The sequence below is a fragment of the Salminus brasiliensis genome, chromosome 3, assembly GCF_030463535.1.
Source record: "Salminus brasiliensis chromosome 3, fSalBra1.hap2, whole genome shotgun sequence".
NCBI classification, from domain to species: domain Eukaryota; kingdom Metazoa; phylum Chordata; class Actinopteri; order Characiformes; family Bryconidae; genus Salminus; species Salminus brasiliensis.
The window spans coordinates 2,843,554-2,867,870 of NC_132880.1; the positions used below are offsets into that span (position 1 = coordinate 2,843,554).

General features: G+C 41.9%; 2 protein-coding genes across 2 annotated transcripts; both read right to left on the bottom strand.

The window, feature by feature from the left end:
* Positions 1-49: 49 nt before the first annotated feature.
* Positions 50-14,755, bottom strand: LOC140551171 (uncharacterized). Its single transcript, XM_072674551.1, has 16 exons — positions 14,596-14,755; positions 14,264-14,436; positions 10,378-10,552; positions 9,605-9,817; positions 8,476-8,595; positions 7,999-8,132; positions 7,428-7,475; positions 6,861-6,909; positions 6,523-6,762; positions 4,827-4,966; positions 4,590-4,658; positions 4,164-4,291; positions 3,397-3,502; positions 3,230-3,304; positions 2,855-2,998; positions 50-2,213 (listed from the first exon to the last, which is right to left on the bottom strand). The coding sequence occupies exons 2-16, from the start codon at positions 14,426-14,428 to the stop codon at positions 2,133-2,135; spliced, it is 1,887 nt and encodes a 628-aa protein (XP_072530652.1). The 5' UTR covers positions 14,429-14,436; positions 14,596-14,755; the 3' UTR covers positions 50-2,132.
* Positions 14,756-15,812: 1,057 nt separating this feature from the next.
* Positions 15,813-20,990, bottom strand: LOC140551172 (patched domain-containing protein 3-like). The gene is made up of 4 exons (XM_072674552.1): positions 20,261-20,990; positions 19,249-19,376; positions 18,733-18,878; positions 15,813-18,504 (listed from the first exon to the last, which is right to left on the bottom strand). The coding sequence occupies exons 1-4, from the start codon at positions 20,951-20,953 to the stop codon at positions 16,835-16,837; spliced, it is 2,637 nt and encodes an 878-aa protein (XP_072530653.1). The 5' UTR covers positions 20,954-20,990; the 3' UTR covers positions 15,813-16,834.
* Positions 20,991-24,317: the final 3,327 nt, after the last annotated feature.

The window sequence follows — 24,317 nt, forward strand, 5'->3', positions numbered from 1 at the left end:
CAGCAGGATGTTTAATGTCACATAAGGATACAGTACAATAATACAAATGGAAAATTCCTACTGTTTTTATTTTGCATGACAGATCCACCACAGGCAGGTCTATCTGCCCCATATCCTGTTTATTTTACTCCAATATTGGATACACAGAGCTCATTATTAATATCACTACATGTTGGATTATTGACTTCTGAAGATTTCGATTTAATATCGCAGAACAACAAATTATCATAATGTCAGTTTTTGTCAGTATCGTGCAGCCCGAGGCTATACTGCAGCTTCTATTGTTGATGCAGTATTGTTTTGCCAAGAAATGAATGATGAATTCATAATTAATGATCACACTGCTCACAAAAACAGGTAGTTTCAGATAATGAATAAAATCACTGCTTTGCATAATAAACAATGCCTCCTGTGGATTAAACTTCACACTAGTTTAAGGTAACACAACTAGATTCATGAATGCGACAGTGTAGCCTCAGTATCAGTAATGAATAAGGTATTAATACTATGTATAAGGAGACTATACTATGTACTGCATCTCGTAAATGAGACAAATACCAAGTATGAATAATACCTGACTTCTACCTGAGAATCCTACCGGCAGAGTGCCTGCTAGATAGAGAATTTGAAGGAATAGGAAATGGAATAAAATGGAAATGGAGGGACTGATACCCTTGCATAGGCTATTCCTATCAAAGGTTATTTGAAACTAGAACTGGTCTAACCATCCAATCCCCCGGCCCCCAACAGACCCGACCTCCCCTGGGCCATGTGCAGCTTCCCAGAGTGGTAGGGGTCTTACAATGCAGATTGTCTTATTTAGCATTTAAGGTTTCTGTGTCATTCTCTACTTCACTTGATGCAGATATGTTCATTGCCAATGTCTATATATTGTCCATCTTTTAAAGCTACTTTATAGCTTTTATGGATGTGATCATGGTCAATACAAAACAAAAAGGTAGAAAATATCATCACATCACTGAGTCTGTGTGGCTAGGTCTTAGTCAGGCTTGTACATCTGGACACTGCAATTTTACTTTAATTTTACTTCCTATTTTTACTTCCAAAACTGCTGAAAACTGCTGAAGATCTGTTAGGTTGCACAGAAATTGAGCGCAAACAGCCCCTGTGAAAACAGGCTCTGCATACCACAACTGTTGCCCAGGTTCTTCACCAGTGTAAGCTTTATCCCAAAGACATCTAAAGGCATGTGAGAGACTCAAGGGTCAACTGGAAGAAGGTTCGGTATGGTCTGATGAAACCAAAATGAAGCTTTTTGGCCATCAACTAGATGCCAAACACTGCACATCACCACACCATCCCCACTGTGAAGCATGGTGGTGGCAGCATCATGCTGTGGGGGATGCTTCTTAGGAGCAGGCCCTGGAATGCCTGTTTAGGTAGTGGGTTAAGTTAAAGCAGCAAAATATAAGGAAATTCTGAGGACAATCTTATTCATCTGCAAAAGAACTACGAGAATTTTACTTTGCAGCAAGACAATGACCTGAAGCAGACAGCAAAAACTATGCATAAATGGTTTGAAGAGACAACAAGGTGAAGGTCAATCCAATAGATCCAATCCAGACCTCAATCCAATAGAGAATTTGTGGCTGGACTTGAAAAGGGATGTTGATTCCCGATCCCTGTGTTATCTGACAGAGCTTGAGCTGTTTTACAAAGAGGAGTGGAGGAAAATTGCAGTGTCCGGATGTACAAGCCTAATTGAGACCTATCCACACAGAGTCCACACTGGTTCCACTCTAAATTGTTGTTGTTTTTTTATAATATATATTTTTTTATAAAATTAGATTGTACAAATTAGATGACAAAATATTAATAATGGTTCAATTAATAAAACTACATAAAAGGGGAACATAAAGAGGGATAATACTTTGTATAGGTACTGCACTTAGGTTCTTTAGTAAAGCCTATAGAACCATGACAACTCAAAGTACCATTAGGATGCTTAAATGGCTCTTTGCCTGGTTAAAATGTTCTTTGGATTCTTTCAAAAGCCTGTTAAAAAAGATGCATTATCACACTGTAAAAACATTCCCAAATGAATCCTTTCTGTTAAGAATCCATCCGTAATAAAGTTCAGTCAGTTGACAGTTCCTGATCGAGGAGTGATGCTACTGGATGTTAAAGATGGCCTGGAATTCCTTCTCAAACCCTTCACTCAGTTTGGATCCCAGTCTGTCAACCTCATTGCCCTGCAGACAGCGAGAGAGACCTTCGTCACATTCTGGATTTTAATGAGTAAAAGCAAAAGTAGAATTACACATGAAACATTTAGTTGTCGAGTCATGACAGTACTGTCCAACATCCTAATCATTAGACAGCTGAGTACTGTGCAAATATCAGAGAGCAGGTTATTCAATTTTTAGCACAATTTTTTTTCAACAGCATTCTTCTTTTCTGTCTTTTCTTTTGTTTTTTAGTATCTGGATTTCCAGAATTAGATTACAATACGAATGATTAAAAAACAAAAAAATTATGTTGACGTTTTTTTTGGCTTCATTTGCATACAGGAAGGTCACAGACATGCCCACACACAGCAAAAACAAATGCAAGTGGACATGTGTACTGTAACTAAGTGATGAGCAGAATCTACCCACCCAGAACAAGGCCAGCATGCTCTCTCAGGCTCTGGCTGCTGATGGCGGATCCCGAGATTTGAACTGATGGCCCTCAGATCATAGCTCTCGAAGCCCGCCAACAGCTTTCCTCAGAGCTCTCAGAGAAGAAAGCCTGTAAGTGCTGTTTATCTGATGTGGGACGCTTGAAGCACTGAACGATAACAGGTGTTTTGTGACTTTTGCACCACTGTACTTACAGCATATTGGCAGCTCACCTTATTGAAGATGTGGCAGTTGTGGAAGATGAGGCGGATGTCAGACACAAACTGGTTCAGTGTTGAGTACTCTTTATTCTGCAGCTTCTCCTTCACTCTGTTCAGCCACATGGGCTGAGAAATCACACTGCTGTAGTTCGGGATCTGGACCCAAAAAGAAAAGAAAATTTTTTTTTGAAATCTGCCTGTTTTACAGCTCTGTTTTGGCTCTGCTGGATGTGAAACTGCAGTGTTTGAGATTCACAGTTTGTCACTTCCATCTACTGAACTCCATGTACTGAACTATACATATAATTTACATCCACTGATCTACATCTGCCTCTGCTGTTGTGAGTACCTTCTGAATGTGGGTGGGTCTAGGGAAAGGGCTCGTACCGTTATGCTGGGGTCTTCTGTAAACACATGCTCCACGTCCTCCTTGTAGGTACACATCAGCAAGTACTCACAGTGCTGTCAAAGTAACACACATACACACAGACATCAGAAAAGTGTGAATGTGTGTAAGTGTATGCATATGTGTGTGTGTTTATCTGTATACGTACCACTGTGTATTGAGTAATAGCACTGTCCAGAACATCTAATTCATGACCATCGTGCCAGCAACTCTGGTAAGTCTTCAACACACAGAACGTGCACATCCATTTCTCTCTGCATACACACACACACACACACACAAAGATAAAGGGCCCATATGCCATCTGCTTCATCAGTCATGAGTCCAAACCACTATGCCCAAGGTCATCCTGTAGATAGAGGGCTATAAAGCCATGCAGCACTGGGAGCACTGCAACTATAATCTATAACTATAACAATCTATAACTAATCACTTATACTCTCATGGCTGAACACTATCAAATCATCAAAGCAATGTTCCAAGGCCATTGCAGAAGAGTAAGGGCTGTTACTGCAGCAAAGGGAAAAAACTCCCTATTATTACCCCTGATTTCAAAAGCGACTCTGGAGGAGCAGCTGTCTACAAACCTTTCAACCAAGCAAACACTATATGGACAAAAGTATTGGGACACCTGATTATTTATCTCCTGTTTCTTCTGAAATCAAGGGCATTAAAAGAGTGTATCCTGCTTTTGTTGGAGTAACTGTCTCTACTGTCCAGGAAGAAGGCACTAGATTTTGAAGGAGTGCTGTGAGAATTTGATTGCATTCAGTGACAAGAGTGTATGTGAGGTCAGGATGCTGGATGATCACCACCCCACCTCATCACCCCCAACTCCCTGTAAAGCGACAATATACAGTATATATGGAGGCAGTGTTCTTGAAAGTGTCCTTCATTGCATCATTACAGTCTCACCCCAGTGTATCGTCCTGGATAGCTGGTAAATGGCAGTCATGATGGAAAGATCTTGGGCATCTGTCACAGCACAGCAGGTCACCCTCAGAGTTACAGATGAAGCACACGTCATCATTGTCCTGATCCAGCTGATTACAGGAAAAGTAAAAAAAAAAAAAAAAAGAATATATATATATATATTACACTAATATAGAATACAGAATTATTACCAATCACCAGATTTCATCTCATCTTCAAGTCTCAGATTTAAGGTTACATTATAGGTGTACCCCAGGGTTTAATGCTAGGCATAATTTTACATGCTTTTTTCCACTTGTTCTACTGCAAAGCTCAATACTGTGTACATCTGTGTGATATACTAGCATAGTCTGAATCATCTACATGTAGCGTATAGAAAATAATGTGTAGACTGACTTTCAGGCTTACCTGATCCTGCTCTTTAAAACTGCATAGTGTACACTTGCACAGCAGGGAATGTATTGTCAGGATCTTTTTCTATAAGCAGAACATACAACAGTTAGTCTACAAATAGAAAGGTGCCACAATGGGCTCTTTATGGGAATCATGGGATTTGGAAAGTTGGAGTTGGCGTGAAAGTGGATGAATATGTGCTTTCAGCCACTTTCAAGCTTTTTATTCTGCATTTCAAGTCTTCTGTATTACCTTCAGTAGGTAGTGCAACTTTTTGCCATGACAATTTATATCTTTTTTCCAGTGGCCATCTGTCAGAGTTTGCTCCTGCTTCACGAACTCCTCCGGAGTGAACCAGCGCTCCTCCGTGCGGACGCTTTTACCACGTAACCCTGAAGCAGAAAAAAAAGCTTCTCTTAATGTCTGATTTCTAATCATTTCCTCAACACTGCGTTAATTCCTACGTCAAATATTATACAATATATATATATATAATACTTATTAATACGACTAATAAGGCGCTATTGTGATAAATGACATCACAGTGTGCTTTCTGAGTGTACTGTAAATACTACACGTCATTTTTAAAAGCCCAGTTCAGCCTGGGATTAGTCTTTGAGGTTTGGGTAATGTTAACATTACCAGGGTGTCTCAGTGAGTTCAGTCCCGTACAAATGCTGCGCCATGTCAGTTTTTATGGACTGTGCATTCCTGCATCAGTCAAGATTCAGCCACATTTGGGCTCCGAGTGGTCCAGTGGACTAAGGTGCTTTTACTATGATCTGAAGATCATTAGTTCTAATCCTGGGCCATCAGCAGCCAGAGCCTGAGAGAGCACAATTTGCCTTGCTCTCTCTCAGGAGTGGGTTGATGGCACTTCCTTACCACATCACTCGTAGTGTGATGTTGGTCAGCAGCACAGGTGTCTGTTAGCTGTTGTATCGCAGCCGGAGATTAGGTAAATGGCCTTCCAATTTGGGTAGAGATTTTCAATTTTGTAAAACAAGCCATGAAAATAATAATATATATTAATCCAATGCGAATCCACACGTCTATATAAGTCATACCATGGGGGAAAGGAGCTGGACATTGCTGGCTGCTTTAGAAAAGTCATTGTGTAGCATAGCTTATAGCATATAGCTTATTTTCAAACAATTTTTTTGTATTACTATTACTAAGTGGGTTATAAGATTATGTGGGTTATCCTCACGTTTTTACTCCACCTCCCCATGTAAAACTTACCCCGTCCGAATAAGGCTAAAAAAGCATAATAGGTAATGCTTAGTTGGTTTTAGAGCAGTGGGTACCATATATATTTTAGAGTGGGGGTGTATATTGAGATTTCCACCAAATATTGAAAGAAAAAATCAAGAAATCTGATAAAACATGGATTAAAAAATTAACCTTCGGTCCAACACTCTCAGCCTGTCATACACCTACCACAGAAATAAACACAACAGTGCAAGCGAAGTGGAGAGAAATGAGCGAAACAGGCTGTCCTACATATGCAGGTGTTGGTGAAGGCCTTGTTGTGTCCATAACTGGTTACTCCCCTTAAGGAACCTATTTTCTGTACACTCTATATTGACAAAAGTATTGGGACACCTGCTTGTTCATTGTTGCTTCTGTAATTAATGGCATCATGCTTTTTACTTTACTGAGGATCTGATTGCATTCAGCGACAAGGTCAATGGTGTTGGATGATGACCATCCCACCTCATCCCCAACTCAACATCCCAAAAGTACTGGATGGAGCACCAACCCTCTTTCCAGAGAACACAGTTCCATTGCTCCACAGCTCAACGGGGTGAGGTTTTAGACTCATGTAGCCCACCTCTGTTTATTAGATCTGCATCCCGAACCACTCCTTTAAATATCCCTTCCTTTTAATATTTCCTTCCTTTCCATTTTGAGGCTAAACACTGATTATCTGTGCACACACACCTACCTGAGGCAAATCTGCACTTATAAAAGACTCCATTCATTGAGCCACAGCTGACCGGCAAAGAAGGAGCTTGGAACAAAGATGGATCCACTGGCCCTGTCTCGTCTTCATCTTCATCTTCTTCATCATCCTCATCCTCATCTTCTTCTTCTTCTTCCTCTCTGTCTTCCAATTCTTCCACTCCACTCTGCTCCTCCTGAACTTCGTCACCTGAATCTTCCATCTCTCTGCTGGAGTCTGAACCTAGGAGAGAGGCACAGCAAGCCATAATCAATAAATACATAATAAATAAATGACCAAGCTGCACAGTAAAGACTAGGCATGCATCTCTGTATACTGACGAGGACTGGAGCTCTCAGATGAACTGGTAATAAACAGCACCCTCTGGCTCTGCAAGAAGAGAAACCTGCCTTTACTGATCTGCACAAATTCACCTCAGATCAAATATAAAAACATGAGAACTTGTTTTCTCACAATTAGGTACTACCAATTAACCCACCCCTAGCACTTGCACTGCACCCACCACTAGGAGGGTAAGTACTTAACACATGTCTCCTCCGATACACGTGAAGCTAGCCACCTCCTCTTTTTCAACTGCCACAATGCAGCATCGCCGGGCAGCCGACACACCGTACACAGTACACAGTACCGGGTCCCCAGCTCCACCGCACGAGCAAACAGACTCCTGTGCCGACCAACGTTGCTTAAGAGTGGTGAGGGGAGAGAGCATCAGCCACCCACCCGGAGAGAGAATACGGCCAATTGTGCTCATTCAGGCCCCGGATGCTGATGGCAAAGCGCCATGGCTTGAGATTTGAACTTGTGACCCCGGGGCCATAGTTATAATCATCATCATCATCATCATCATCATCTTAAAAAAGAAAAAAACAAAACAAACAGCTCAGAACCTTTCTAACACAGCGTCTCTTTGCCAGTGGAGGCTCCAGGTCTCCCTCCTGAAAAGAGAGAAAAGATGGGAAAAAGTGAATCTTGGTGTATTTATTAATATTAGGGATGAGCAGTATGAATATTTTTTCCTATAATGATGCATTTTCTCATAATGATACACATCTGAATATTAATATTATTCTTTTATATTATTGTTATTATTATTTGAAAAAGTAGATCATTTAGCAAGTACATAAACAAACTACGCTATATTACCACTGTTTCTCACGTTCAGTAGTTTTGGCAAGAACTGTGTTGGAGTAACCCCTTTAATCCATGTAAATGCTAGTTAGAGGATTAATAGAGGACTAATAATGAATAATTGATGCAAATTACACTTTTGCTGTTCCTAACCTGGCTAGTGCGCCCCCTAGTGGTTACGAATTTCAGTTCTGTGTCTGTAACATCACTTCAATTGATGGTGAAATAGTGAAGATATTCACCAGACCCCCAAACAAGCATTTTTCAGGTGTTTGAGACCTGCTGATGCTGATTTAGGGTGGACGTGCTCTTTAAGTGCCGTGTGTTTACCTCTATAAGTTTGAGCAGTGGAGTGTTCTGGCAGCGGATGCTAGTTTTCCAGTTCTTGCATCTTTCCTTTCCTGCAAACTTCTCAAAGCCAGTAGGGGTGAACCAGCGGCGCTGGGAAAGAATACACACACCCCCTACACAAAACACACACACATACACATCCATATAGTGAAGTTGTTACAGTCTATACGTGCACAAACAAATGATCATTACCGTTCAGAACTTTGGAATAATTCATAAGGAAACAGCTTAAACTCTAACTCTACACACTGTACTTAAACATGTAAGACTTTATCTCTGTGGTAAATCCGTTTCAGAATATTAATAGCCATATCCGTAATGCACAAGCCAAAATCACATCAATCATTAACACATTAAAACATTTCATAGCCCTGCTCTGGACAGAGCGTAGAGGAGCACTATCTACCTCTACTGCTGGGTTTAATGGTATATGATACTGGACTGATGGAGGAGTACCTTTACTCAGCTTGTCTCGATAGAGAGTGCCTTCTTTATCTCCACATTTCACGGGTAGCCGAGCTTTAAAAATGGCCCATTTCCAAATAGCGGCCTTCTCTCCTTTCTTTACTGGAGAAGCTGAGAGAGAGAGAGAGAGAGAGAGAGAGAGTGATTGATTGCTTTGCATTAGAAGGATTATAAAGAGAAGCATTGAGCAACCAGGCCTTGAATTGGACAGCAGGAATGTTTGAAGCCAAAGAGGAGCTTGTGCTTGGGAAAGGACCCTTGTTCTTGGAAGATAAGCAGGACCAAACAACTAAGAAACTAAGAAAACCAAATATGCGTAGGGGTAGCTGTTGTCCAGAAGTCCAGATAAGAAGAGCTGTATAAACCGCATGTAGAATCAGACTTATTCAGACTGCACTGGGGACTGCTGGCTGTCTCGTGCTAACGCATTATACTGTAGTGCTTCAGTCTTTCTGATTAAATAAAGTTTTTTTCTGCCTCATATCTTTAAGAGTATTATTGAATGACTGGATGGTATAGATGGTATAAGTCACCTGATATTCAATTAACTTGTGCTTTATCGTGTGGTATTGCCGGGCCAGGTTCGAAGCCAAGCTCGCCTAGAAACACAACGCTTCCCGAGGTGCTGCACCAAGGGGGCGGGGCCGTTCAAGTGGGCATGGCTGGCACTGGCCAAGGAGAGCACCTGTATTCCATTCCTGGCCGCGGCCTTAACAGCAGTCGGGTAAGTACAAGCTCTGCATTGAGGCTGGGCTAAATGTGTGTGTTTTACTCTCCCCTTCTCTCACAGCCGAACCTGACTGACACCAGCTGTCCGTGCCCATCTACGGCCGTCACCTGGGTCCTCTGGCCACCCTGCCAAGCCCTTTGCTGACTAAAAGCTGGTCCCGCTGGTTTCCCTTTGATCTAATTTCAGTTCATCAGACCACTGTAATGAATAACTTCCTCTTTGTGGTTATTTATGTTTACTTTTTTGACACCTCGTCCGTCCTCTGGGCCCGCCTCGCACCCTCTGTCGGCTGTGAAGAGCAGGTTTTGTCAGTGTTTGCCTGTTGCAGCTGGGGGAAGCTGGGGTTGCTCTTGTGTGCTCCATTACAGCAGTATTAGGCCACATACTCACAGAATTTGAGCTTGTTGGTGGGTTTCCTCAGCTTGGGGGTGGAAAGAGACGATGGGCCTGGCTGCTCGTCCTCTTCTGTCTCGTCAACACTTTTTTTCCTCTTTTTTCCTCCCTTCTTCTCCTTCGCTGGGGTTTCTTTGCTCTGGGCGGTGTTGTTCTCTCTCTGTGCCTCGTCTGGGGGTGCAGGGAGATTTATGTAGCTCCTGAAGGAGCCTAAAAAAGGTCAACAATGATTAAACGCTTCGAGAGCAACTGAACTGTGACATATATGAGAATTCATGGTTAAGTGGTCCTGGGGTCAGACAGAAACAGAACAGGTCACTGAGAAAGAGCTAGCCAGGAAGAGCTTGAATGGCTAATAAGATTAGGTTAATTTTTTTTATTAGTACCTTGATATAAATACACAGTACCAGTCGAAGGTTTGGACACACCTTTGGTTAACCACACCACTGGTTGAATGTGTGCTAAAACACTTGATCCACAGATCTACAGAGTGTGTGTGTGTGTGTACTAATTGACCAATACATAGCCTTAATAGCCTATATGACCAACTCACCTCCTTTCACTTCAACCTGCAATTCATTCAACCAGGTGTGTCCAAACTTTTGACTGGTACTGTATGTATATCCAGTATGAAATATACTGCATGTTCTTGATGCATTTTTTGCTAAATCATTTTTTGAAGGTCTTAGTTGTGTGAAACTACCTCCACCATGTTTGGAAGATTCTCTTTAGCCAGGCTAGCCCTCACTGTGAGGTGCTGATTAAATTACCGTCCATGAGGCTGTTTCTGAGCACGCGTAGAGCTGCATAGTGCTGCAGGACGTGGTCATTAAACACGCAAGACCAAAATTGGCGCACAGAGTTGGCTTTCTCCTTCTCCAGCCGGTCCAAGATCTGATACACACCGTCCTTCTTCCTCTCCTTACACTTCATGCTTATCACCTTCTGCAAAGACACCGGGAGAGGAGGAGAAGCTGCTCTTAAGAACAGAATGGTTCACCGCTCTGCTCATCATGATGGATCCCATTTTCCTCGTAAATTAAGCAAACACCATATTTAAAAAAACTCTGAACATCAGAATCTGTACTGCTCTGTACCGCTCTGTAACTTTACGTGGTCTGACAGACGCTCTGTGGACACTGAGCTGCTCTCTGTGAGCTGTTCCTCCTAAACTCTTCCACTGTTCAGTAATAACATCACTCACAGCTGATGGAGGAAGATCTAGGAGGGAGGAGATTTCACCAGCTGACTTGTAGTTGTTGGTGCAGCGGTGTCTCCTATTACATACAGAACCACGCTGGAGTTCAGTGAGCTCTTCAGAACCTCCCGTTCTTTCACTAATGTGTGGAAGAAAGACAGGCTGCAGAGCTATATAGGTGCTTGCAATGGAAATAAATGAAACACATAAATATAATGATTAAGTGGTGTGTCCCAATACTTTTGTCCATGCCGTACAAAATTATGTAAAGGTCTCCTTTTATGTATCCGTGTCACAACTGTAGACTATCACACAGTCTAGAGTGTCTGTTAGACTTGACTCAGTGATGCAGTTGATTTAGTTCATCTCACTGTACGTTACACACACGCTTCAGTCACAGTGAACTCTGAGCGTCACCCAGCAGCTTAGACAGAATTTACACAAGTATTCAAATAGATGAATTCTTTCATCTCTATTAGCAGTTATGCAGGTGTGTTAGTAGATATATTGCATATCCTAATAGTTAGTAGTTGGTATTTTAGGTCTATTAGTAGGTATATCATTGTTATAGCAGATATAATAATAGTTAGTAGTAGGCATGTGAAGTGTAGGTGTATGAGTAGTTATGTAGGTGTATTAGGTGTAGGTGTATTGGTAGTTCTGTAGGTGTATGAGGTGTAGATGTATTGGTAGTTCTGTAGGTGTATTAGGTGTAGGTGTATTGGTAGTTCTGTAGGTGTATGAGGTGTAGATGTATTGGTAGTTCTGTAGGTGTATTAGGTGTAGATGTATTGGTAGTTATGTAGGTGTATGAGGTGTAGATGTATTGGTAGTTCTGTAGGTGTATGAGGTGTAGGTGTATTGGTAGTTCTGTAGGTGTATGAGGTGTAGATGTATTGGTAGTTATGTAGGTGTATTAGGTGTAGATGTATTGGTAGTTATGTAGGTGTAGATGTATTGGTAGTTATGTAGGTGTATGAGGTGTAGATGTATTGGTAGTTCTGTAGGTGTAGATGTATTGGTAGTTCTGTAGGTGTATTAGGTGTAGATGTATTGTAGTTATGTAGGTGTAGATGTATTGGTAGTTATGTAGGTGTAGATGTATTGGTAGTTATGTAGGTGTAGATGTATTGGTAGTTCTGTAGGTGTATTAGGTGTAGATGTATTGCTAGTTATGTAGGTGTATGAGGTGTAGATGTATTGGTAGTTATGTAGGTGTATTAGGTGTAGATGTATTGGTAGTTATGTAGGTGTAGATGTATTGGTAGTTATGTAGGTGTATGAGGTGTAGATGTATTGGTAGTTCTGTAGGTGTATTAGGTGTAGATGTATTGGTAGTTCTGTAGGTGTATTAGGTGTAGATGTATTGGTATTTCTGTAGGTGTATTAGGTGTAGATGTATTGGTAGTTATGTAGGTGTAGATGTATTGGTAGTTATGTAGGTGTATGAGGTGTAGATGTATTGGTAGTTCTGTAGGTGTATGAGGTGTAGATGTATTGGTAGTTCTGTAGGTGTATGAGGTGTAGATGTATTGGTAGTTATGTAGGTGTAGATGTATTGGTAGTTATGTAGGTGTATGAGGTGTAGATGTATTGGTAGTTCTGTAGGTGTATTAGGTGTAGATGAATTGCTAGTTATGTAGGTGTATGAGGTGTAGATGTATTGGTAGTTATGTAGGTGTATTAGGTGTAGATGTATTGGTAGTTCTGTAGGTGTATTAGGTGTAGATGTATTGGTATTTCTGTAGGTGTATTAGGTGTAGATGTATTGGTAGTTATGTAGGTGTAGATGTATTGGTAGTTCTGTAGGTGTATGAGGTGTAGATGTATTGGTAGTTCTGTAGGTGTATGAGGTGTAGATGTATTGGTAGTTCTGTAGGTGTATGAGGTGTAGATGTATTGGTAGTTCTGTAGGTGTATTAGGTGTAGATGTATTGGTAGTTCTGTAGGTGTATTAGGTGTAGATGTATTGGTATTTCTGTAGGTGTATTAGGTGTAGATGTATTGGTAGTTATGTAGGTGTAGATGTATTGGTAGTTCTGTAGGTGTATGAGGTGTAGATGTATTGGTAGTTCTGTAGGTGTATGAGGTGTAGATGTATTGGTAGTTCTGTAGGTGTATGAGGTGTAGATGTATTGGTAGTTCTGTAGGTGTATTAGGTGTAGATGTATTGGTAGTTATGTAGGTGTATTAGGTGTAGGTGTATTGGTAGTTCTGTAGGTGTATGAGGTGTAGATGTATTGGTAGTTCTGTAGGTGTATGAGGTGTAGATGTATTGGTAGTTCTGTAGGTGTATAAGGTGTAGATGTATTGGTAGTTCTGTAGGTGTATGAGGTGTAGATGTATTGGTAGTTCTGTAGGTGTATTAGGTGTAGATGTATTGGTAGTTCTGTAGGTGTATGAGGTGTAGATGTATTGGTAGTTCTGTAGGTGTATGAGGTGTAGATGTATTGGTAGTTCTGTAGGTGTATTAGGTGTAGATGTATTGGTATTTCTGTAGGTGTATTAGGTGTAGATGTATTGGTAGTTCTGTAGGTGTATAAGGTGTAGATGTATTGGTAGTTCTGTAGGTGTATGAGGTGTAGATGTATTGGTAGTTCTGTAGGTGTATTAGGTGTAGATGTATTGGTATTTCTGTAGGTGTATTAGGTGTAGATGTATTGGTAGTTCTGTAGGTGTATTAGGTGTAGATGTATTGGTAGTTCTGTAGGTGTATGAGGTGTAGATGTATTAGTAGTTAGGTGTAGTAGAGTGTAGCAGTACACAGTGTAGTACACATTAATACACATAATATAGTGATCTGCAGGGATGTCTCTGGAGAAGGGGAGTGTAAAGTGGATTCTATAATTCTGATTTTATTCATTAAACTCTACATGTGACAGAACCTGATTTAATGCACACAGATATTCTCCTGCATTTAAATCATAATCAAGCAAATTCTATTACAGCCCACAGACAGACAGACAGACAGACACAGACAGACAGACAGACAGGCAGACAGGCAGGCAGGCAGGCCGGCAGACAGGCAGACAGACAGACAGGCAGGCAGGCAGGCCGGCAGACAGACAGGCAGGCAGACAGGCAGGCAGGCAGGCAGGCAGACAGACAGGCAGGCAGACAGACAGACAGACAGGCAGACAGACAGGCAGACAGGCAGGCAGGCAGGCAGGCAGACAGACAGACAGACAGGCAGGCAGACAGGCAGACAGACAGGCAGGCAGGCAGGCAGGCAGACAGACAGGCAGGCAGACAGGCAGACAGACAGGCAGGCAGGCAGGCAGGCAGGCAGACAGACAGGCAGGCAGACAGACAGGCAGGCAGGCAGGCAGGCAGGCAGACAGACAGGCAGACAGGCAGGCAGACAGGCAGACAGACAGGCAGGCAGACAGGCAGGCAGGCAGGCAGGCAGGCAGACAGACAGACAGGCAGACAGCTGGAGAGTGTGCTTTCTCTCTTGCCTTGTAGAGCTTCTCTGGTATCAGATTGTGGTCTCTGAGCTGGTTCAGGAACGTGTGCGGGTTCTCCATGCAGGACATCTCGGTCTTCTTGCAGTGAAAGAACCGGATCAGCTCCTCGTTGGGGAGAGACTCTAATGCTGGATCCATTTGAACGTTTATTCCCATTCATTAACCTGCTCAGAAAAAACAGCTGTTATGCAAATTCGTGTGCGTGTGCGCGTGTGTCTGTGTGTGTCTGTGTGTGTGTGTGTGTGTGTGTGTGTGTGTGTGTGTAACAGTATCTGACTGCTACACTAACTAAACAAGTGTTTTCTTGGGCTTCGGTTCTTTACCTGCTCAGCTGCTCAGCAGCCCCCCTTCACTCCTCACGTTACTGCATATGTCTTACTGAACGCTAGCTGCACGCGCTCCCCTGGGCGTTGACTGAGGGGCCAAAGTGATTTTTTCTCCAAATCTCCCGCGTGAATCGACAGAGTCTGAGCTTCCGCCCCAACACGCCAGCGGAAGAGAGGCTGTGATGTACAGAAACCGAAACTTAACTGTAGTCTCGGTTCGGTAGATCACCACTAGAGGGCGGTGTTGGACCAGTGCGTTTCTTTCACCACTAGAGGGCGGTGTTGGACCAGTGCATTTCTTTCACCACTAGAGGGCGGTGTTGGACCAGTGCATTTCTTTCACCACTAGAGGGCGGTGTTGGACCAGTGCATTTCTTTCACCACTAGAGGGCGGTGTTGGACCAGTGCATTTCTTTCACCACTAGAGGGCGGTGTTGGACAAGTGCATTTCTTTCACCACTAGAGGGCGGTGTTGGACAAGTGTATTTCTTTTACCACTAGAGGGCGGTGTTGGACCAGTGCATTTCTTTCACCACTAGAGGGCGGTGTTGGACAAGTGTATTTCTTTTACCACTAGAGGGCGGTGTTGGACCAGTGCGTTTCTTTCACCACTAGAGGGCGGTGTTGGACCAGTGCATTTCTTTCACCACTAGAGGGCGGTGTTGGACCAGTGCGTTTCTTTCACCACTAGAGGGCGGTGTTGGACAAGTGCATTTCTTTTACCACTAGAGGGCGGTGTTGGACAAGTGCATTTTTTTGGGTTAGTGCGTTTTTCACCACTAGAGGGCGGTGTTGGATTAGTGCATTATTATTGGACCAGCGTTATCAGGAAAGGTTGATCCACAAAATGATAAACAGTTATTTAACACTTCTGATTCGCCAGTGCAATTTCTGATTGACAGTTCCTTTCTGCTGTATGATTGGCCAAGGCAATAAAACAGTGATTAACTACGCCCACTGGTTCTCCAGGGCGCAGTTATACACTTGCAGGAGGGTGGTGTTGGACTAGTGTAATTATTGCACTACCAGAGAACGGCGTGGAGACAGTGTTTCTGGTTTTACCACTAGAGGGAGCTGTTGGACAAGAGTAATTATTTTTGCCAGCGTATTTCTTTCTACCACTAGAGGGAGTTTGTCCAGTGAATTCATTATTATGCATTTTTATTATGAATTTAATGACTTATAAATGTATTTGTTAAATAAATAGTCATCTGTCCAGTTAAACACACTGTTTTTATTATTTTTTATTCATTTATTATGAACATTTCATTTCATATACAGGGCACTTCAACCACAAAGGGACAAGGAGGGAGGAGCGCTGTCCTTCACTCCCCCACCCATGTTGTCCTTCCTGCTGCTCCCGGGGATTGAGATAGGAGGTGTCCCTCCAGTCCCACCTTTGGGCCACAGCTGAACTTATTCAAACACATAATGCTGTAATAACAGAAGGGAAATGTTTTTCTTATTTAATTTATTATTTATTTAAAAAATGTTTGGCAGGGAGAAAAGGTCACATCCACAGCTGTACAGATGTGTGAGGCAGAACATCTTAGTCATCCTTAACCTGGATTCACAGTCACTGTCGCTAGATGGATGCTATAGTATTGCTAGGTGTTTTACATGGTATATTAGGCATAGCTATGATGTTGCTTAGTGGTTGTTAGGGTGCTTCTAGGTGGTTGCTAGGCAGTTGCTATGGTGTCCCATGTTGTTGCTGTGGTGTTGCTTAGTGGTCGCTAGATGGATGCTATAGTATTGCTAGGTGTTTTACATGGTATATTAGGTATAGCTATGGTGTTGCTTAGTGGTTGTTAGGGTGCTGCTAGGTGGTTGCTAGGCAGTTGCTATGGTGTCCCATGTTGTTGCTAAGTGGTTGCTAGATGCTTCACTGTTTCTATGTGTTTGATGTAATGTTTGCTATTTCATGTGGCTATTAGGCAATTGCTATGGTATTCTAGGTGGGTGCTAGTGTGTTGCCAAGTAGGCACTGGCTGGATGCTGTAGTATGGCTAGGTGTTTGCCATGGTATTTCAGGCGGCCGGTGTGGTGTTGCCTAGTGGTTGTTAAGGTGCTGCTAGGCAGTTGCTATGATATCCAAAGGTGGTTGCTATACATACCTATGAACATGGCTCATAAAGTTCATACACATCCATGGTGTTCCAGGGCCCTGATGTTGGAGTTATTGCTAGTGTTCCTGGACGATCTGTCCACTATCCATCTATCATTCACTAGATCCTTACCCCGCTGTGGAGAAACCACACCTTTCAGATCTTTGTTGATTCATGTACGGGTTAAAGTAAGCATGCTTCTGTCTGTTCTGCACACTTCCAGGTTGTTCGGACGACACCTCGACTGGTTCACTGTCATTTGTGACCTCAGAGTTTTTGCTACTGCAAATTCCGAAAAAGGTGAGGAACACCGGTATGAACACAAGACCATGAAGCGCCCCGAACAAGATGACCAAGAACATGATCTTAAAGAAGGTCCGGAAAATGTAGCTCTGCACGGCAGCCAGAACAACCACGCCAGCCACCGTAGAGATGGCTCCTTGTATGATGGGATAGCCGAGATTGTAGAGCGCGTCGATAACCTTCCCGTCGGCCGTTGTAGCTTGACTCGAGACACAAGCGTAGGAAATGTGAGCGGAAAAGTCTACAGAGAAGCCAACGCAGATGACCAGGTTGATCATCGATATGGAGTCTAGATTGACGTCCCACAGTGCCATGAAGCCGGCCACTCCAGCAATAACGGAGGCGATGGCGAACGTCACCCACACAGAGCACAGAGGGTTAGGGATTAGCAGGAGGGAAATGATGAGCATGACCAAAGTAGCGACCAAAACATTCTGGATGGTGTTGCTGACGATGACGGCATACTGATCAAAGTAGATGAACGCTGGATGGTAGACCAGCAACGGAACTGGGCAGTCTTCTGCGGTCTGTCTGAAAGCGGCCAGCATGTTCTTTTCATCGACCGCTGTTCTGATGTTTATGGTCTGGACGAACAATCGTGAGGCGTAGATCTGCTGAGTGGTGTAATTAACGTTAACATCCTGGCTGAACCCTGAGACTGTGAGGAACGGGCGCAAATGCATGAAGAACGTTGTCTTGGCCGAAAGATTGGCGTGGATTTGTTCACCGTACCTCAAATAGTAATCGAGCCAGAACATTGTCATGTTTGTAGCCACCATATCTAGCTTCTGGAACTGTTCGAGGCAGGTGTTCAGATCCTGAACGGCACTTTCGCTCCAGTACGGAAACGCCTCGTCCTTAACAACCACCATAACGTTCGGACCGAACTCCGTAAAGTACTCGTGTTGGTTATCGTAATATTTGGCCACGTACGAGTCATCAGGCGCTAAGTTCTTCAGCTCAATCCCCTCCTTAATTTGCGTGCAGCCGTAGATGCTGCCAGCTAGATAAACAGCGTAAATTAGTACCACCCCAACTTTGGTCCAAGACTTCGTCAAAAACGGGCCGTAGAACTTCTTGAAGAACGTGTTAATTGGCATTTCCTCTTCGGTTTTGGTGACAGGGTCGTAGGCGCCCCCTACAGCGCACATGTTGTTTTTGGCATTGGGCTTCGGATGCTCCACCACCATGCAGGTCAGCCAGTGCCTGTTGCTCTTCTCTCGTCTCCCATTGAAGGCCAGAAAGGCACCGAAGAAAGTGACGTTGTAGATGTAGCAGAACAGGATGGCAGTGCCTGTGTACACGCAGAAGGACTGGACCGATGGGAAAGACGACATGATGCCGATGTAAAAAGCCAGCATGTTGGTCAGCGTGGTGATGGTGATGGACACCGCTGCCTCTTCGTATGTTTTAGCTAGCCGGTTTTCAACGGCGTCGTGAACGTTAGTCTTCTGCCAGGAGGAGATCATGATGAACATGTCGTCAACACCGATGCCTAGAACACCGAGAACATTTGAGATTGACATTATTAAATATTTATTATTCTAATATAAAATGATTCAATCATGAAAGGAACAGCTTGACCAAATATGCTAACATGGCTAACAGTGAACGGAAGCTGGTGGCCACCATGGCTTTCATTCATTATCAGCAACATTGGCACTTTTAGACTGAACTGGTCCTGTAGTTGTTCCACAGTTGCAAAAACTAGGTGTTTTAATACCCAGAATCAGGAAGGGAGCCGTGGTGACGGTCATGGCAAAGGGCATCCCACAGAGTAGAAGTAGGCCGAAGCTGGACAGCACAGCCAGGCCGGCCGACAATGCGCCGAAGGAGGCCACCCACACCTTGTTTCTCACACAGTCGAGGCTACAGAAATGGAGCAGAATTTTTAACAGAGGTTTCGTCTTCACTAAACAGTAAAACAACCCAATAATCCCTCGTTACCAGGTAGAATTACGTACCCTAATTAAACTTCACCTTTAACCTAAAAGAATGGCTGCCACTTTCACACGCAAACAAGGCTGAATAGCATTCAAATAGGGCCTAACAGCAAAAAATCAGCCATAACATTAAAACCACTTGTGGTGATGGGTGAGGTAAATAACATGTGTGAGTGTGTTTACATGCATTTAGTAATCAGATCATAATAATAAATAGGATTTCTGCAGCAAAACCTTTAAAAGTGTCATTACAGTATGACATAACAGATGTTAATAGACGTTTACTCCTTTCTTACCGTAAACATGACACAACTGAGATGGTAATGGCCAGAAAATACGTGGCAGAGAAAAACGGGATAACTGTCTCTGGACTCTTCTTGAATTCCTCCTGTCTGGACAGTGACGTGAAATATGAGATGGATAACTGTCAAAACAAAACATTATAAATTAAAAAGATGAGAAAGTGATCATGCTGTACATTTTACCACAGTTTCTTAGTACACAGAGTCATATGCAGAGGTTTGGGCACCCCAGTTCTTTATCATTTATTAATATTTTATGTTTTTAAACTATACAGTTTTCATTACTTCTGTTTCTATATTGTACATTAAGGGAACCCTTGTTTACTCTGAGATCAAATACAATTTGATTTACTGAAAAAAACCTAAATCTGACATTTTCTGCTCAATTTCTAGCTTTTGTAAGCTAGCTTTTTATATGTTTATAAATGAGACATAACATATTAAGTATGCTATTACGTAAATGTGTTTCTTCTTTTTGTGATGTTTTATTAAGCAAATAAACAGACATGAATCTTAGAATGAGAGAAGTGTGTTTTTTGTGGAAGATTTGTTCTACTTGTATTTTTACTTAGACAATCAAGCCTACACCAACCAGCTCCCCAAAGTCAATCATTTACATACAACTGTAAAAAACAGAAATAATAGTATATAACATCACTGAAAAGTTTCAAAGACTGGTTTCTCTGGTGGACATAGTTAATACCCTCTGGTTGACAAATGTCAACTTTACAGGAGAAGGAAAAAACCCTCTTACCTTTCAATGGAAGTCAATGTAATAATGTGTTTTTCTAAGTCCTTTTGGAGCATTTCTTTTGATCCACTCATTATAAAATTGTGAAAGAATTTGAAGAACAACTGTCAGATTCACATTATGTAAAAAAGTGAAAATCAGCAAAAATTGAGATTCAAAGTTCCTGCATGACAGGGATCTATTTAAATGATTGCATTACTGTAAAATGTCTTGCAAATGTTCACAACCTCTAAATGTGAAATGTGAAAATCTTACCGTTTTAGAGTTTGCTTCCTGCGAGAGCACCTTCAGAAACGCAAGCAGCCATTCATCTGTCTCCTTTGCCAGGTCGTCTTTTAGGAAATAATAGAGCCGGATCGCCTTTGCGCTCTCAATCGTCTGGTTGTCAGATTTCAGGGTCACGCCACCGACCTCAGTCCCTAAAAACACGCCGCTGTTGAAGGGGTAGCTAATTGCAGTGCCCTGAATTTGACTTGCGTTGTAGTTCACGATGTTTAAGACTGCGCTTGTTACACATTTGTTGCCCGATTTGGCGCAAAGGCTCTGGAATGTAAGGGAATTCCCTGCAGTGATGCTTTTAACCTTTCCGTCCAAAGCCAGGATTTCCTGAAGCGCCTCTACTGTTAAAATGTTAGCACCGCTTGTGATGATTAGCGAGGCGTACGTGCCTTCGGTGTACAGCCGCAACTGAGAGAAGGCCTCAGACGCCGGAAAACGGTCTTTCACGAAAGCCCTCTCTGCTTTGGCGAGGCCGTTATTGGGCGTGAACTGCTCCTCGATGTCGTTCCTCTCTCGATCAGAGAGAAAGTAAAATCCGCTCCCGAGGCCTCCTGCTAGAACAAGTGGCAGAACTAAGAACCACCACGGATATTTTCCCACACAGCGTCCGAATTTCCTAAAGCCCAGAGAGAGGGGCTTTTCCACACAGTTTGTGTTACAGCTTCTCATTTTGAGCTTTATTATGGCCAAATCTTCCTGCGGCGTGCTGAGCTTCAGACTGTAGAGGCTTGTCTACGCTCGGCTAACCCATCCTCAGCGTCTATCCCTAACCTCAATGTGTGTTAAGTACCAGACAGTACCAGTGCCTGCAGTTAAACATTAACACGGTACGGCTGTAAGTGTCTTAATGATGTATGTCTATCTGGGTAATATAAGCTAGCTCCAGCTGCCCTGTGTGTATCATTAATGACTTTTATGGTTCCTCTCTGGAACTAAGCATTAGCCGGGTTTCGGTTGCATTATGAGACGAGGTATCATAAAAAGGTGCTATAAAGGCCGTACAGGGAAGCGTCAGGCCCAAGTGGCTCAAAGGTGTTGTTGGGGGAAAGTAGGGGATTTACACAGACATGGTTCCAGGTAGCCCAGGGTCTTTATAGTAGTTACACTACATTTGCTATCGGTGCTATCTGAATCTTCACTGAAGGCATTATTCGATTATCTAAGGTCATTGATGTATATGACCTTTGATTAAATATTTGTTAAAATATTTGGAGCCATATGAAAAAAGTGTATCCTGGTATATGAAAAAAGGTATCCTGTGGAAATCTGCGCTAACTGGAACTCCTATACAGCAAATTTTCATTTTTTCAGTGAGTAGAAGTTTGGATATTGTGTCAAAATTTTATTATTATATTATTATTCAATTAAATGTGGAAGTATGGAGCCAAAAATTTACTAATGCAATTTGCATAAAAGTTTATTTTTGTTCATAATTCAATTCAAAAAGGTGAACTGTCTCATATTTTATATTCTTTATACGTAAAGTGAGACATTTTAAGCCTTTTTTTGGCTTTAGTTCAGAACTTAAAAGTTTCAAAGACTCAATTTTCTCATGAAAATTCCCAGGCATAGCTAACACCATGATTTAGCCCCTCTAGTTGACGAATGCCAACTTTACAGGAGAAGGAAAAAACCTTCTTAGCTTTCAATGGAAGTCAAAATAAAAACGTATAATATAAAAAGTCCTTTTGGAGCATTTATTTTGGTCCATTCATGATTATTAAATGAAATTTCGACACAGTGTAGAGAACAACTGCCAGATTCACATCATGTCAGACATTGAAACACATTTCAGTATCTCAAATTATTATAATACTTCATAAGACCAAACAGAAAAGGATATAGAAGACAGAAATGTCCAACTTTCAATAAGTATGTTTTTACTTATACACTCAATACCAATGACTGGCGATCAGCTTGAGGCACTGCTGAGATGTTATTGAAGCCTAGGTTGCTTTGATAGTAGCCTTCAGTTGGGGTTCATTATGGGGTTCAGGTCTGGGTTAGGGCATACGTGCCTTCAGTGTATAGCTGCAACTGACAGAAGGCCTCCGGCGCTAGCAAATTATCTTTCACAAAAGTCCCCTCTCCCCGTTCCTCTCTAGATCAGCACATTTTCCTTTTTTCAGAGAAACTGTGCTGATGTAAAGGTTTGGGTATCGTGTCAAAATCTTACTCAGTTAAAAGTGGAAGCATGGAGCCAAATATGTACAAACACATCTAAAAAAAAAAAATCTTATATTTTATATTTCATATACGGAAAGTGAGACATTTCAAGCATTTTTTGGTTTTACTTTTGATCAGTGTGGCTTACAGCGCATGAAAATCATACTTTTTTTTTTTTAATCTCAAACAGAAAAGGGTGTAGAAGACAGAACTGCAGCTTGGCTTGGAGGCAATCAGCTTGTGGCACTGCTGAGATGTTACTGAAGCCCATGCAGGTTGGTTTAATAGTGGCCTTCAGTTTCAGGTCTCGGACGTTGGCTGCACAGTTAAGCACAGTAATATTTGCAAAATTTGGGAGTAGTTTTGGAATTGTGGGCAATTGCTGCTGTGTGAGTCCTGCTGAAAAAGGAAATTGTCAAATTGTTAATAAAGCTTGTCAGGAGATGGAAGCGTGAAGTGCTCTACAATCTCCCGATAGACTTCAGGCTGCGTTGACTTTGGACTGATTAAACACAGTGAACCAACATCAGCAGGTGACATCCCAGAGGATCATTTTATTGCTTTGATGCTTCAGGAGATTTTTTTTTTCTCTGACTTCTCCTGTAAAGTCACTAATTTGGAGATACATGTTTTTTACATATAGAAAATATTTATATTATATCATATTTAAACATACTGTGTCCTGGTATAGTGTGTGTGTACTGTGTATACTACTGTTCTCTGTATGTTGTGTACTGTCTGTAAATTATATGTAGAGTAGCTGTATATTGTAAATACTAGAGAGACACTTTAGCCGTAAACAAATTCCTTGTGTGTGTGAATGTACTTGGCCAATAAATCTAATTCTGGTTCTGATTCTGATTCTGATTCTGATTAATCCTCCCTGGACCAAAACAGGGAGATGGCGGAGCGACACAGTATTTAATCAGTTTCAGCTGCAGCTCATTTACTCATGTTTTTGAGGCTCGTCTCAGTGTGTACTGTTGACCAAACTGAGGTGAATCAGTAGAAAATGTGAGTTTAGAGAACTTATGACTGAAGTTGAGTTAACTCAAAAAACCTCTGTAATCAGAAACTGCATCAATGAAAGTTGGTCTGACTTTACAGTGTCCCACATCAGATATATTGACATCAGATGACAAAAATATATACTATTAAAATCCTCAAATCTCAGAAGCAGGAAACACAGTTCACTGATCACAGAATATCAGGGCAGGTGTCAGAAGGTTAGAGGAACAGGCTTCACAGTCTTAAATAATTCATACATGAAAAATTTGTCAGGTGTTTTATGGCTCAGTAGAGACTTTAACTAAGCCTCTTATCAATGAGTGATACGAGGATATCAGGTTAGATGCTGTAAAACAGCCTCTCTGCAGATTAAGCTTGAATAGGAGGAAGTATAGAGGATAAATTCATAATTCTGTATAAGACTATAGTGCAGATTCTCGTAAGAGGAGTAAAGTCTGATCTAATGAAATCCTGATGTGTGATATAACACACTGCCAGGTGACAAAACAAAGCACCTGTAGTCATTTTAACAGATCACATGAAAAGACAATTGTTTTGATGTTTTATGTTTTGTTGATCTTTTGTTTTATTACTGAATATATGTAAAGCTACTTTGCGACACCAGTTGTAAAAAGTGCAATGAAAATAAATTGGTTTAATTTGATCTGATATGATTCATTTTGATGTTTGTTTGTATTTTATTTTTTCTAATATTTTACTGAGCTACACTTTATTAGTCCAACCTTTTTAGAACATTCTGCACAAGTGTTGAATGCAAAAGCAGTAAGTACTTCATCTCAAAGTAAAAGGATTTTAGACTAGATGTAAGCGAATAAATAATACAAATAAATAAGTAAAT

Coding starts and splice junctions, on each gene's coding strand:
- LOC140551171 (XM_072674551.1), bottom strand. CDS start 14,428: ATGGGAATAAACGTTCAAATGGATCCAGCATTAGAGTCTCTCCCCAAC. Junction 9,818..10,377: donor CAGAAACAGCCTCATGGACG/GTAATTTAATCA, acceptor GACCTTTTTTAG/GCTCCTTCAGGAGCTACATA. Junction 4,659..4,826: donor AGTTGCACTACCTACTGAAG/GTAATACAGAAG, acceptor TTCTGCTTATAG/AAAAAGATCCTGACAATACA.
- LOC140551172 (XM_072674552.1), bottom strand. CDS start 20,953: ATGAGAAGCTGTAACACAAACTGTGTGGAAAAGCCCCTCTCTCTGGGC. Junction 19,377..20,260: donor AGGAAGCAAACTCTAAAACG/GTAAGATTTTCA, acceptor TTGTTTTGACAG/TTATCCATCTCATATTTCAC. Junction 18,505..18,732: donor GGCTCCCTTCCTGATTCTGG/GTATTAAAACAC, acceptor TCGGTGTTCTAG/GCATCGGTGTTGACGACATG.